General features: G+C 38.3%; 1 protein-coding gene across 1 annotated transcript in view; it reads right to left on the reverse strand.

Moving 5' to 3' along the window:
• The window catches only part of tgfbr3 (transforming growth factor, beta receptor III), a 123,481-nt gene extending 109,291 nt beyond the window's left edge, over positions 1-14,190 (reverse strand). The window contains exons 1-2 of the mRNA XM_079627919.1: positions 13,980-14,190; positions 7,064-7,216 (exon numbers count right to left, since the gene is read on the reverse strand). Coding sequence (XP_079484045.1) covers positions 7,064-7,133 — 70 coding nt within the window. The 5' untranslated portion in view covers positions 7,134-7,216; positions 13,980-14,190. The remainder of the gene's footprint in view (positions 1-7,063; positions 7,217-13,979) is intronic.
• Between the last annotated feature and the right edge of the window lie 761 nt (positions 14,191-14,951).

Raw genomic sequence — 14,951 nt, forward strand, 5'->3', positions numbered from 1 at the left:
GCTCCATGCGTGTTTATTTACAGAAACTAGTGTCTGGACTTCAAATAGTACTGAGGACAAATATATATATATATACACATACACACACATTATGATTTTATCTCTCCTCTTAAGGGTAGGTAAATATATTAACACAATTGTGTAAAGATAATTATTTCACATTTCATCCGCCAGTTTTATCTATTTGTTTTTCGCACAACCAGCACAAAAGGAGTTAACTGTAGCGATACGATTCTTCTCGTCTTTTTCAATGAATTCACGGCACGCTCCCTAGACCTCTCCAAATCTTGTGGCCTGTGTTTTTCGTTTTCTTTTCTTTTTCCAGCACTCTATGAAACACAATGGAAAATGCAGGGTCACCCCAGCTGTTCTCCATTAGGTTGCTGGCTGAGGTTGTCTACACACTCACTTACTGGCATAACGGTTGTGGTGGAGGGGAAAGAGATAGAGAGAGAGAGAGAGAGAGAGAGAGAGAGAGAGAGAGAGAGAGAGAGAGAGAGAGAGAGAGAGTATCAGACCGACTCGAAGAGATTGCGAGCCGTGGTGTAGATTGCAGTAACCTGTAATTAAGCCAATGGCGGGTTGCTGTTGCTATGTAAACATCCCTACACCTCTCCCTCGTGCCAACCCAAGAGCAGTGAAGGAGTCTGGTTACTAACACTTAAATCACCGAGCAACATCTGGTTTAGGAAGGAGATCTCTCTCGCTCTCGGTCCTTCCAGTTTGGAGTCGTGTGGTGGTTTGGATCTCACTGCCTCCACAGCACCACGGCTCAGATTGCAGCGGTTGCGTAATACAATTTGGAGGCCCTCATACATACACACACACACACAGACGTACGCACATTCAGACGTAGTCCTTCACACAAACCATAAAACAGCACATAGATCATTTGACCTCAAACATTTGGAGAGGCACTATTATAGTCTGTCTGATTCTGTGCCTGGATCTTAATAGAGGAAAAGCAGACGAGTCATTTTAAATGAGAATATGAAAATAAAATGTTGTTTGGGGTCGTTTCTCAGAGCAAGAGACTAAACAAACATGTCTCTTACATTGCAGGGCTCAACAATAAGGATTTTTTTTCTCCATATATTTTACTTGCCTTGCCAACGTTTTAACTTGGTTGACCAATAGTGATAAACTTAATAAAATGTTTACATTAAAGTTGAATATCATTAAATTCTACTATTCAAAAAAATACTTCTATTAAAAAAAAAGTGACAGTAAAGACTTTTACATCGTTACAAAAAAAGTAGCCTATATTTCAAATAAATGCTTTTCTTTTGAGCTTTCTATTCGTCAAATAAGTCACAGAGAGTTACCGCAAAAAAATATTAAGCAGCACCGTTTTCAACATTGATAATAAGAAATGTTCCTTGAGTACCAAATCAGCATATTAGAACGATTTCAGAAGGATGACGTGTGGTCATTTATAAAGAATCATGAAGAGTAATGCCAATTGATTATTCAGCTTTGCTATGACAGGAATAAATTACATTTGAAAAAAAAAAAATATATATATATATATATATACACAATCAACATTTAAAATGGATCAAAAACGTTAATCAAAGATGTCCTACGACAAGAACAGGTATTATTCAAAATTCACGTATAACTCAAAAACATCCTAAAAATCATTTAAGCACATGCATATTGTCAATGAACCTAAGATACAGTAAAACACACACAACACCAGATCCATCAACAGACCTGAATCTTTCTCACACTGGCCCTGAGCCATGCCTAATGTTGAGCCCTGCCTTGATATGGTTTATTCAGTGTTTAGGGTCATTTATCTCCACAAAGCAGTGCCTTTACTGTTTTAAAATGAGGACGAAGGACTGATCCCCTTTAAAGCGTGTCATTAAGCTGAATATAACTGCAGGTATATTTCTGTAAACTCACCTTTCATCACTAATTCTATGTCTTTGTCACATGACAGAATGGAAGGATAGACGAACAATCTGTATGGGGCCTACAGGCATGACGAGACTGTCACTCATCCCTCACTCGTGAGCTGTGGGAGGGTAAAAACCATGGAGCGCTGAGGGGAAAGTGAGGCGTTTCACCCGTGTACATGAGCCAACGCGTGTTCCTGCAGCCGCCCCACAGGCCACACGCTCGGCCCTCGGCGTAACCAGCATCCTGCAAGAGCTGTTTTTGGCAAGTGCTGCAAATTAATATCTGGCAGGATTTCTGCTCCATTCTCCACTTCACCAGTGAAACTTGAGGGCTTCCAAAAGCCCTGCCATCCCATAATAACAGACCGTACTGAGAATCAACCGCTTGGCAAAATGAGAGACCAAAAAAAGGCAACTCAGATGTACAAAAAGTGCTTCGAAAGGAATGTCTGACAAATGAAGGGATGAAAGACGCAGTGAGAGAGAGAAAATGTATTGAAAAACAGACAGCTTATTTAAAAATACTTATTAAAGAGAAAGTTCATCCAGAAAAATGAAAATTCTAGCATCATATATTCAACCTTTCAAATCTGTGTACCTTTTCACCTCCATGGAACATCAACAGAGATATGTAACAGTTGATATTTTCCCATACAATGAAAGTGGATGGGGACCACTGAGAAAAAAAAGCACAAAAAGCACTATAAAAGTCCTTCATATGACCTGTGAGCATCCTCTAAATACATAAGAGAGCTTCATATAAACAGACAGAAATTTAAATTGCTATTCACTTTAATCTTGCCTTGAAAATCATGTGTGACAGCCATGGGCCATGGCTGAATGACATGCGGGTGAGTAAATGACAGAATTCAAAATGTTGGTGTACTATTTGAACATATTAATCAGACTATTTTAACATTATTCAAAATCTTAAAGCTTGTGTTTCATTCACCGCTTTGGACATTCACAGCCGCAGCGCAACAACTCTTTAGTTCACGTTCGGGCAATGATGAGAGGGACAAAGTTTGCCAATGCATGCCATTTTACTCATTCTTGCAGGGTAAAGTTGTCAGAATTACAGTTCACGATAACTCCCGGGTGGATTGACTCAAATAAACGAACAGAAAAGCAACACAGAAACTTTCTTGCAAAGCACAGCGAGAGTATTCACGTCCCTCACACGAGCACGCTTGATGTGAACTACATTACCCATGATGCATAGCGCTAAGGACTACAACACCTGTAGTTATTGATTTTCAAGCGATAACCCTTATTTTCCTCCCCCATAATACCTGTACGGACCAACATAAATCCCGCCACCCACGTTTTATGTAACACCGGCGGCTCTGGGCATGTGACCAATTGTGTGAATCTAGTTGGTTGGCCAGCTTTAGTAGCAGTTTGATAGAAAAGAAATTAGAACCTCTGTCAAAATTGAAAAACATGTAGATACAAGTTTAAAGAGTTTGCACAAGATAAATAAGATGAGTTGAAGGAAAAAAACTAAACATTTAACATTACATAATTATCCTTCATTAATATCCTGGCCTATTATATCATGAATAATTATAAGAATGTGTCTTCTCATAGGATAAGAAAACAAAGTCTCATGAATAATTATGAGACACCGACGCATCATCGAAGTATTATAGTGTACTGCCACATCACAACCTGTGACGTGGACACGATGTAGATTTTAAATCCGGAAGACGAAAAAATGTTCCGTGAGAAAACCTCAAAATTACCCAGTTTTACAATTATATCTAACATGCTAACATTGTCTGCCATGATGTTCAACCTCTGTTAAAACCTCAGAAAATTTAGTTCAGGGTTTCATGACCTTTTAAATGCGAGTCTCATTAACTTGTGCTCATCATGTATAGACCTAAAAATAATACATGTCACCTGTGAAACACTATTCCTGCTGTATCAGTCACGTCACATGAGAGAGAACCATCCTGGGACACAGTGGGACAGATCTTCTTTCTAATCTATTATATAGATTACACATTTCTCCACTGTCACAGGAGATTCAGTGTTGTGGAAGAGACGTTCTGATGACAAGGTCTCAGAAGACATGGAGATGTTCATATATCACACCTCATCATCTCTAGAATCAGATGACTCCAGCTGAACACAGGTTATGACTGGAAGTGATTTGAAGTCCATGTGGAAAGGGCTCAGGGCTGCAGACACTCTGATGCTGCAGATTAGATAATGTCCTAGTTTTTTTTAGAAAACAAGAGACATCAGGGAGGCCGCTATGCTCTAAAACAAAAGGAAAAAAATGGAGTACAAGGAAAATATTGAGCATGCCCAGATATGACACCCATAAAGTTTGTTTTGACTCCAATTTGATCAAAATCAGCATCACCCAAATCAAGGGTTTGGAACAGCTTCATCAACCATAACAAACAAAAAAAATTAAAAGAAGGCAGAGCCTCAATAAATGTGCTCCAGGTAAATGTGCCAACATGTCTGAGGCTCTAAGAAGCAAATATATAGTCCAAAGCAACAATGCTCGCTCAAGAGTATTAAAGTAAAGGGTAGGTAGGATTGTATTCTGGCCAAATTTCACTAAACTCAAGGGACATTCTGACACAGTAGCCTTTGTCCTCCTGCTTTACCATCACTAACAGGAACCGTTCCGCTTTGAGCAGCTCGAGACTCGGGTCAAACATCTCGCTTTACCAGCCGTGTTGATGGAGCTGTTTGTCCTATGTTAGCGGTACGCTGACCAACAATTCAGATAACGTTATTAAAAACTCCTCTACTTTCTTAGCTTATATATGGCAGCATTATCACCTATGGGAATTGTATACTTTTATAGCCATTTAACATCAGCTGTCTGACATCTGTATACTTCATATAATTAGTAGGGTTGTGAATTTAACACATCAACTGTTTTGATGTACAAGAAAAAAAAAAGTGTAAAAAGCATTGATTTAATCATGCCCCCTCCACAATAAATGAATGTCTTTCCATCAAATACTTTCCTTTCTTTTTTCCTCGAGAAGAAAAGCATTTGGTTTGAGTGACAGAGAAATCACAAAACTGCTGAGAATGGCCAGTGGGATCTGTTACCAACAAAGAGACATTCGACAGAACAAGTGGAAGTAAAATCATAGAACGGTGTGAAATATGTGCACTCTTAAGTCATAACACTCCATTCCGACAACCCAGACTTGATGACTGTCATCATTTTGCCTGTTCCTTCTGTTTGTTTGGTTGCTGCCATATTGTTTTCTTTTCCCTTTTTCTCTTGGCATGCAACTATCTGCCAGGCTGTTGTGCCAGAGGGGAACAAATCATCACTCTTCTGAAGAGACTGAGCCAACAAGCCCTGATCAATCACACAGATAGAGCTGCATGAGTCGGGTTAGAGGACGCATAGCTGACGTGCGGCACTGGTGTTTCGGGCTGAGAGATTGAGGCTGTCAGCACTTTCTTAATGCAAATCCCCCCGGCCTTTGCTCTCTGACAGCCAGATCTAGAAGACTCATGCTGGGAGGAACCGGGGAAATTCCGAACACAGGGGGCGAATCGTGATTGCCTGACAAAACAGGCAACACTGCCTCACTCTGTCAAGACAATGAGCGCCGAGGCACAGCTTATCGAGAACACGCCCTGCGAAGAGTCCCGGCAAAGAACATGCCCCGTTTTCTGTGTTAGACTAGATGCAGGCACGCTTACGGTCAATTATAGTGTTATTTCATCATATTATTGATGAATATGTTGGTTAATGACCCTTCATATCATTAAACAACGCTATGTCTTTGATTTCGTAATCGATGAGGCAGCAAGCACATCAAAATAATTAAACTGAAGAGCTAGTAACACATCATATATATACATTCACATTAATCAGATACACTACTACGGTTTCAATTAAATTGATCAAAAGTGACAGTAAAGGCATTTATAACGTCACAAAATATTTTAAATAAATTCTGTTCTTTTGAACTTTTTATTCATCAAAGACTGCGCAAGTTTTCACAATATTGATAATGAGAAATATGTATTGAGAACGAAATCAGTATGTTAGAATGATTTCTGAAGGTTCATAAAAGCATTTATTTCATAATGTGATTTCCCCCCACTTTCAATTATATTACTTCAATGAAAGGTTTGATTTTTGGCAAATTTTTTTGGATGAAAGATCATAAGGATAAACAACGCAGATTTATTTTTACAGCCATCTTTGATCATATTTACCAGGGGTGCCAATAATTCTGACCACAATTGTAGCAACATGAAACAGAAAATATTGGATTTAAATAAAACAAACGTTTGAAGGTAACTTGAATCTTGAAACTTAAAGGGATAGTTCACTCAAAAATGAAAATTCTGTCATCATTTACTTTACTCAAATTCTGTCATCATTTACTTTACTCAAATTCTGTCATCAGCGATTTACTCGCGCTCAAGTTGTTCCAAACCTGTATGAATTTCTTTCTTCTGCTGAACACAAAAGAATATATTTTGAAGAATGTCAGTACCCAAACAGTTAATGGGCCCCATTGACTTCCATTGTATTTTTTCCATACTATAGAAGTCAATGGGGCCCGTTAACTGTTTGGTTACCCATATTCTTCAAAATATCTTCTTTTGTGTTCATCATAACCAAAAAGAAAGAGCATCATACAGGTTTGGAACAACTTGAGGGTGAGCAAATGATGACAGAATTTTCATTTTTGTGTGAACTTCCCCTTTAAGCACTGAGGCTTGTCCCTGTCACAGCCACCCCACAATACATGTTAAGCATGTTCAACTGTCTGACATGCCATCTTTTGCCTAACTAACTTTGCCAGACTAACTTTTTGTAAAAAAAAAAAAGCCAAATGGTATCCATTTGGCACTGCTTGGTGACCAGAAATGTACATTTTACCTATAAACACACACTTTAAAACATCAAAATTAGCCAAGGGAGCTTGAGCTCTGGCATTCACTTCATCATGAGCCATTAAATAGCAGCACTTTTGAAAGGCGTTTAAAACACCCCTCATTAATTCTCAGCCTTTCCTTCATCTTCATAAGGCAAACGGAACATATGATATAGAGGCTCATGCAACGTCATGCCACATTCACTCACTCTTGACCTGTTATTCCAAAAGCCCAGGAGAGAGATGATGGGTTACAAGGATAACAGTGCTTACCTGCAGAGGCCAAGCTGCTGAGGGTCAAAAACAGGATGGCGGAGGGGTGTATGTGTGCCGTTAGACGCATGGCTGGAAGAGAACGCTTTCCTGAAGCCAGACGTGGCAGAAACAGAAGCAGCGGGGTGTCTTCTTGAATGGTTCCCACACACTCTGTAGAATGAGAGAGAGAAAGATGTCAGTCAGTGACAAAGCAGCAGGGTATTAGGGTCACGTCCTATGGGTTTAGATGGGGCGAGACAGCAGGGTTCTGGTTGATGTGACGGCGGTGTTATTCGCAAACCGCTAATTAAGCATCATGTGAACGGTGGAAATGAGGAGAATGGTTCATCATCTAACAATTTCAACTGCTGTATGAAAAAGGCCAGTTTCAAATGGATAACAAGACAATAAAAGAAATGCCGAAGTGAAGATAACGGTCCGATTAGACACCTGGAGTTTGCCTCTAAGAGCATTAACAGACGACAGCTGATTAACACGACCACAACTGAACTCGAGAGATGAAGAAGCCGACCCGAGTTCACTGCAGGGTGGGCTAATGCCAACACATGCCACACCAACAGAGCTTAAATACAACATGCAATATCCACACGAAGTTTCACTCCACTACCTGACCAAACGGCACAGTAATAAACTTAGCATCTGCATCGTGACAGATATTGAGTCATCAAATTAAAAACCTTTCAAACAAATCTACACTGGCATTTAAACATTTACGTCTGCCCAGAGAGCCTGAAATGTCACATCAGACTCGATTCAGTTTGATTAATTCCATTCTGACTAAATTAATAGTTTAGTTTTCCATGGCCATCGTCCCAAATCTGAGATAGAGGTTCAGGGTTTTCTTTTTGGAGTAAATAATGGTGGTTTAGGTTAAAATCAAGTCCTTCTGAAGGCAAACGTCAGCAAAAACATAGTCTAAAAACAATTGGAAATTGCTTTTTTAAGGATGTTTAGTATGGTAACACTTTACTGTATGTTAAGGTGATGTACAGTATGTTACAATATTACTAGTTACTTACTATGGTAATAACAGTAGATTATGCGTAATTACAGGTAACTAACCCTAAACCAAACCCTAAGCTATACCTTATAGTAAGAACATGTAGTTAATTCATATTACTCAGTATTTATTGTAATTACACAGTGACAACATCACCTTAAAGTGTCATATTTCTAAGAATTTACACTTTGTCGCAGGTCGCACAACTCGCCAGTTTCGCCTGTTTTTTTCATCAGCTTGTAAATATTACCTATAATGAAAGTAGCAGATTTTAAGAGGCATACATCACCATGCCACACATTGTGCGTAGATACGCATATACACAGGCCAATAACACTTTATTATCCAGACCAAACAACATCACAGGTTTTTCACGCTAGTTTACAGAAGCATTTCACTAATGGGTTTAGCAGTTACATTCAGAGCAAGCATCCAACCGTGCAGCAACGGATGAGGCACGGTCCCTGAACCCACAACCACAGGCTACTAAAGTGCATTATGGGGAATCAATGTGTCAAATTTACACAAAGATGCACAGTGGCACAGGTGGATTAAAACCTCAAAAGTCAATGAAAACATCAATGGTTAAGAACAACCACATGGGGGGGGGGGAGGGGTTCAGTATCTGAAACTGTCACTAGCTCACTCTCTCCACTTCCTTCCTTCTGCCTTTCTCTCATTCTCTCTCACTAAGGTGCTCTCTCTCTCTCTCTCTCTCTCTCTCTCTCTCTCTCTCGCTCTCTCTCTCTCTCTCTCGGCAAACAGCTGCAGGAACAAAGAGCCATTCACACACGGGCAGCTGCTGAGGCTGGGAAGTCATTTTGGAGGATCTCAACAAATATTGCACTTCCAGCACAGGGGCCCCAAGCCAGTGCCCCTCTGCCTTTGATATGATGTCCCCCTCTCTTGCCATTCTCACACTGATGGTATAGGAGCATTTTGGATTTCTGAGATCAAAGAGGACATCATCAAGGGCAAAACAAAGTAAACCAGAAATCAAAGCAAAAACAAAAAAAATAAAATAAATAAAAGCACTTAAACCAATAAAAAAAAAATGGGGCAAAGCTAAATTAAACTAACATCTGGAAAAAAACTAAATAAGAGTTCTTCTGCTGGCCTAGTTGGGGCAAACCAAAACAAATTAAAAAGATAAAACAGAAAAAAATACAAAATAAACAAGAACAAAAAACCAACAATATTTTTCAGCTGTCCTAGTTAAATAAATACATAAATAAATAGCTAGCTATAGCTTAACAGGAAATCATTTTCTCCAGGCCTGGTTAGAGCAAAACAAAATACAAAACTAAACTTGAACTTTCTTAGCATGTCAACCAAAAGCAGACCAGTGAGGAAGCAAACTTAAAATCATGGAAATGTGGGCAGGTGGACTCTATATAACTTAAAATATAAAATAAAAGTGTATTTGTTTCAGTTTAGAGACCGATCACCTCATATGACTCCCGTTGAAAGATCGTGTCTCTCCCTCTATATCTCGGTAGAAAGATATAGTACAATAACATTCAGAAACTCTGGAAAAGTCATTAGCAAATTCAAGGCAGCAGACCCCAGACTGAACATAATAAGTAGCTACTCCACACACTATTACTGTGTAGGTGGAGTGTCGAACACCATATGGTTTAATACGCAGCCTCGGTCTGAACTCAAAGAGCCACTTCACTCTGGAAGAAGAAGCGTGCCTTAAAACTATATCCATATTCAGTTCAAAATGAGAAACTGACTTAATGAAAGATAAAGATCATTCACAATCAAGCTCAAAGAATTAGTTTTGATCATATTCGGTTTCTTGTGGAAACGTATATTCTGTATAAACTCAAGGGCAAACTGTTCCCAGGCCAATCTATCCATCCAAAGTCAAATGTTATGCTTTAAAGTTGCATGGTGCATGAAAGGGTTTGATGAATGCCTTTTTCTTTCCTTTGTTAATGTATTTCCTACTGAAACAATAAGTTGGGATGCCACATTTCAAATGGCTTCCTTCTTTTTTTAAGTTTCCAATAGACTTAGAGATAGTACATACATTTCTCATGTTTTGTTACAAACAAGTTTGCAATTAAATGTTCCTCATTTAAATTACAAACGTGTATGACTTTTTTTGTACCATGGTTTTCAACATGATAGGCTATTTTCTACAAGTGGTATTAGGCTCATATTAGGCTCATTCAATACTCTTAAAAATAATGGTTCCAAAATGGGGTTTTCACGATGACACCATATAAGAAACATTCTGGGTTCCCCAAAGAACCTTTCATTGAACAGTTATGTTTTTACGCAGACTATTTTTTCTCTTTAGTGTAAAGAACATTGTAATAATCCAAAGAACCTTTTTTTCCACAAGGCATCTTTTCTGCAATGGAAAGGGTCTATGGATGTTAAAGTAACTTCATGGAATCATATATGTGACCCTGGACCACAAAACCAGTCAAATGGGTAATTTTTTTGAAATTGAGATTAATACATCATATGAAAGTTGCATAAATAAGCTTTCCATTGATGTACGGTTTGTTAGGATAGGACAATATTTGGTCGAGATACAACTATTTGCAAATCTGGAATCTGAGGGTGCAAAAAACATTGAAACATTGAGAAAACCACCTTTAAAATTGTCCATCTATGTTCGTGATTGTGCTGCATTCACTCACAAAAATAAATATTTTATTTGTTTACGGTAAAAAATGTACTAAATATCTTTATGGAACATGATCTTTACTTAATATCCTAATGATTTTTACCATAAAAGAAAAATCTAGAATTTTGACCCATGCAATGTATTGTTGGCTACTGCCACAAATATACCCGTGCGACATGCGACTGGTTTTGTGATCCAGGGTCACATATGCCAATAAAGAACCTTAAGCTTAAGAGTGTAAAGACAGATTTGCATTCACCCTTCCAAACAAGGCGATTTATTCATATTTATGATCCATTTTCTTCAAAGAAAAAGTTTTTTTTATATTTGTAATTTACAATCTTTAAAAGTACACAGGTTTATAGACAACGTCAAAGCTAACAGACATAGACTAAAAGTAAAAAAAAAATAAACATTTCACAAGGTCTTTACGGTATGTTTGACCGTGTCCTTCTAAAAACCATCTCAGCATGAGAGGGTCGACCAGAATACATCATGACCTCTAGAGAATAACACCACAACTATTTCCAGCCATGTATATATAAAACATAACTCACTCACATTGTTCAAGCTAAGAAACATGGCATGAGTTTCTATGAAAATGTGGGTACCTGAGTGTGAGTGCATCATATATAGGGCCACTTTGGTAGTGGAGGCCTACCGAAAGCTATAATGATGTCCAGTCCAGCACGGGCCTCTTGGCTGCCTGCTAATGAATCTTATTTGGATTGAGTCATTCAGCCTAAACAGAGTGTGGTTTCCCGTTTGCGTAAGTCAACGGTGACGGGAGCCTCTTTGACATGTTTATAATGGAAGATGTGCTCGTCGGCCCAAATGGATCCACTCCGTGTTGGCTGCGAGCGTGGCCACGTGTCAAACAGTGACACACTAGGGACATGAAGTGGCCAGCTGCTCTAAAACAAAACCACAACCTCCAACAGTGATACAAATGGATCAATCTAATCGGCTCACTGGGCCAATTGCACATATTTAGCACCGGACACATTCATTCACACAGCATGCACACAAACACACACTAAATCACACCTCGGGGCGGCCGCTAACACCACAGAGCACACACTGATACACACACGGAACATCTGCAGATCTGCATATATGTAATCTCTATTTGTGAGTCACATCAGAGCATGCAAAGTAACACATATACACTTGCACCAACATGCATTTTTACTCATACGCCTCTAGTTATGAATCACTGGCTCTACTCACAGAACGGCAATGTGACAAAGACAGAGAAGAAGATGAAAAACTTAAAACACATCATCTCGTGTTCATCTACTCAGCTATGTACAGTGAATTTAGTTCCCTCCAAAAAGCACTGAACTTTCTCTGTCTCCCTCTATCTTTGAGACTAGAAAGTAATAAGTTGGGAGTGAGTGATCGCGAACCCTGAGGACCCGAATCAACATGTCACAGGGGTCTTGAATCAGATAACAGTCACGTGTCTGTTGTTGTTCTCATGAAACCCCCTTCACTCGTCTACACCTCATCTCATTCTCCACTACAATAATCACTATATGAACAGTTTTAAAGTACTTTCGAGAGCTCTGATTAGCCTTTCTCATGGAACTCACTGCCCAGAAACCCTTGTTTTCTCACACAAGACACTTGCAGAGATCATCTAATGTCTGACCAGGACCCAGAACAAATCCCCCTGAGGAGATCAGCCACGCACCAATAATCAAAGTGACTTACAGCGAACAGACTTAACTAAAGATATTACTTTTATAAATTTGTAACAAGTAAACACAAATAGGTTATGTATTAGGTTATAAAATATTAAATTAAGACACTTTGCCAAACTGATAAGGTGAAAACTGTCTCTCTGGTAAACAAACATAGAAGCAAAACAACAAGGACGTCCATTGTTTAATGGTTAGAAAGTTGTTTTGCCTAATACTAGTTTAATACAATGTTTAATAAATACTAATGCTGTTTAATAAACAGCAAAGCTATATTAATAAACACATTTAGATAGATAGATAGATAGATAGATAGATAGATAGATAGATAGATAGATAGATAGATAGATAGATAGATAGATAGATAGATAGATAGATAGATAGATAGATAGAACCGAATCAATAATGCAAACTTCATCAAATATGAGACCAAAGTATGAGACCAAAGCAGCTCTACAAAGGTTTGATTTTTATTTTTTTGCACGTTATTAGACGCCATACCAAAAGATATGGGAAGCGGTTTGTCCTCCCTATTAAAAGTTGACAATGACATACAAACTACCTACTTTAGGTGCATTTTGTTATTTGCATTGTTTTATTTGTTGTCTGCGACTGCAACCCAGTCATAAAACATTTTAGTCTGCAGATATGAACCACTAGTCTTCTACATCTGCTGAAAATGATCAACAATGTAAGAACTTCTCTGCTGTTAATTTTGCTGAAGAACTGCATCTACAGAAGACAATAGCCATGCACACAGCCAAATGATGACACAGGACATCATATTTATGAGTGTTTCCTGTTGTTTAAGTATCAGTCATAGTATCAAGTTCAGTGACAGAAATCCAAGAAAGGTATACCTTGAAGTATTGTGATGTTTTACATTATACTATTCCCAATTGTGTAATATAGCCTACTCACAGGCCTGCTTGAGAATTTCACAATACCTGCAACTAGTACATGGAAGAGGCTTTTGTCTTTACATGCACTGAAAGAGATTCATGTCATGACTGTACCTCCAGTGTTATGTGAACTATGTACATTAATTTGATTAAATGAAATTCCTGTGCAGGGCAGTCCACTCATCCTGAAAAAGAGTCAGACTTGAAGTTAATGGACAAAAACGTTGTTCTCTGTTGGACAGCACATAGCAGTTCAGCTGTCAGAAGGCACCACAAGCTTCACAGCTCATCCCGACCACATCACAACATCTGCAGAGCTCGTGCAGACTTACAAAACTCTTTAGAATGCAGTTTGTTTGTTTTTACACATTTTACAATCACATTGAATTCTAATGGGATTTAAATCCTGCACTTGAAGAACGTCACTTTGCATAAAAGACAACAACTTCATAGATTATAGAAGAGTTCTGGTTTTGTCTCGTCGCGAGACTCAGACTCAACATGCTGCTCTGAAACGTGCATGCGCGTCAATGGAATGAGCATGCGACTGTAAACATGCTATAAAACAACATTTTAACAAGGACCCTAAACTGGTCTTGCTACAATCCTGATACAATGTACACGTCAAAACTGAAGCAACGATAGAAACAAAGTGACATACCAGCGAATCTTCAGTAATGCTGAGGAAAACTTTCTCAGGGAGTTCACGGTAACGTTTCCTTCGGCTGGTATAGTAAAAGGACCTGCGCAAACTCTTCTGTCAGGATAGTGATTAACCGTGCGACAAACACCACGATTTTCAGGATGACAAAGCTTGTGACAGATCTCAAAAAGTTTTAAATACCTCTCCCGCTTTCTGTGTGTCTGTGTGTGTTTCAGTGGGAGGGGCCAGTAGGAGGAGGCTGCGATTCACATCTATCAAGAATAAGAGGAGGATGAAGTGGGCTTGAAACCCCATCAACTTCCGCAGCCATGATGACACGTGAGTTTACTTTTAAAATAATAATAATAATAATAATACATATTGTTGTTGTTATTGTTATTATCATAATTATTACTGTTGTTATTATTATTATTATTATTATTGCTATGAAATTGTAGGGTATTGACAGTATTTAAAAAAGATCCATGTATTTTTTACATTTTTAAATATATAGCATATAATTATTTTAATATTTCCTTAATTTTTACACATAGCATATTCCATGAAGTCTCTCAATTAAAATGAGGTCATAAAAATGATAATGAAGCTTAGTGTTAGAACAAAGCTGTTTAAATTTGAAATGAGTGTAATATATCACAACTTGCTGGCTCCCACCTAGCATCTGCACTAACAAGCTTTTACCTTTTACGCTTAGGGCTATAATGCTGAAAATGTCTCTTTCTATTATGTGGAGGTGTCAGACTGTAAAACCGAATATTAATCTACATAGTAATACTTCCACATTAGGCTACTTTATACAATAGCTAAAACCGAAAGAGGCAAACTCACGTTCTTCCAAGCTTTTTGTGTTAAAGGTGCAATAGGTGATTCTCTACAAAAAAAAAAAAATTGTTATGCTGGTTGAAAGTCTCCTCATATCTTGATAGCAATCACTATGTTAAGCGGTCTAATTGTATTTTTATAAGTATA

This window comes from Phoxinus phoxinus (genome assembly GCF_949152265.1).
Source record: "Phoxinus phoxinus genome assembly, chromosome: 11".
Lineage (NCBI taxonomy): Eukaryota > Metazoa > Chordata > Actinopteri > Cypriniformes > Leuciscidae > Phoxinus > Phoxinus phoxinus.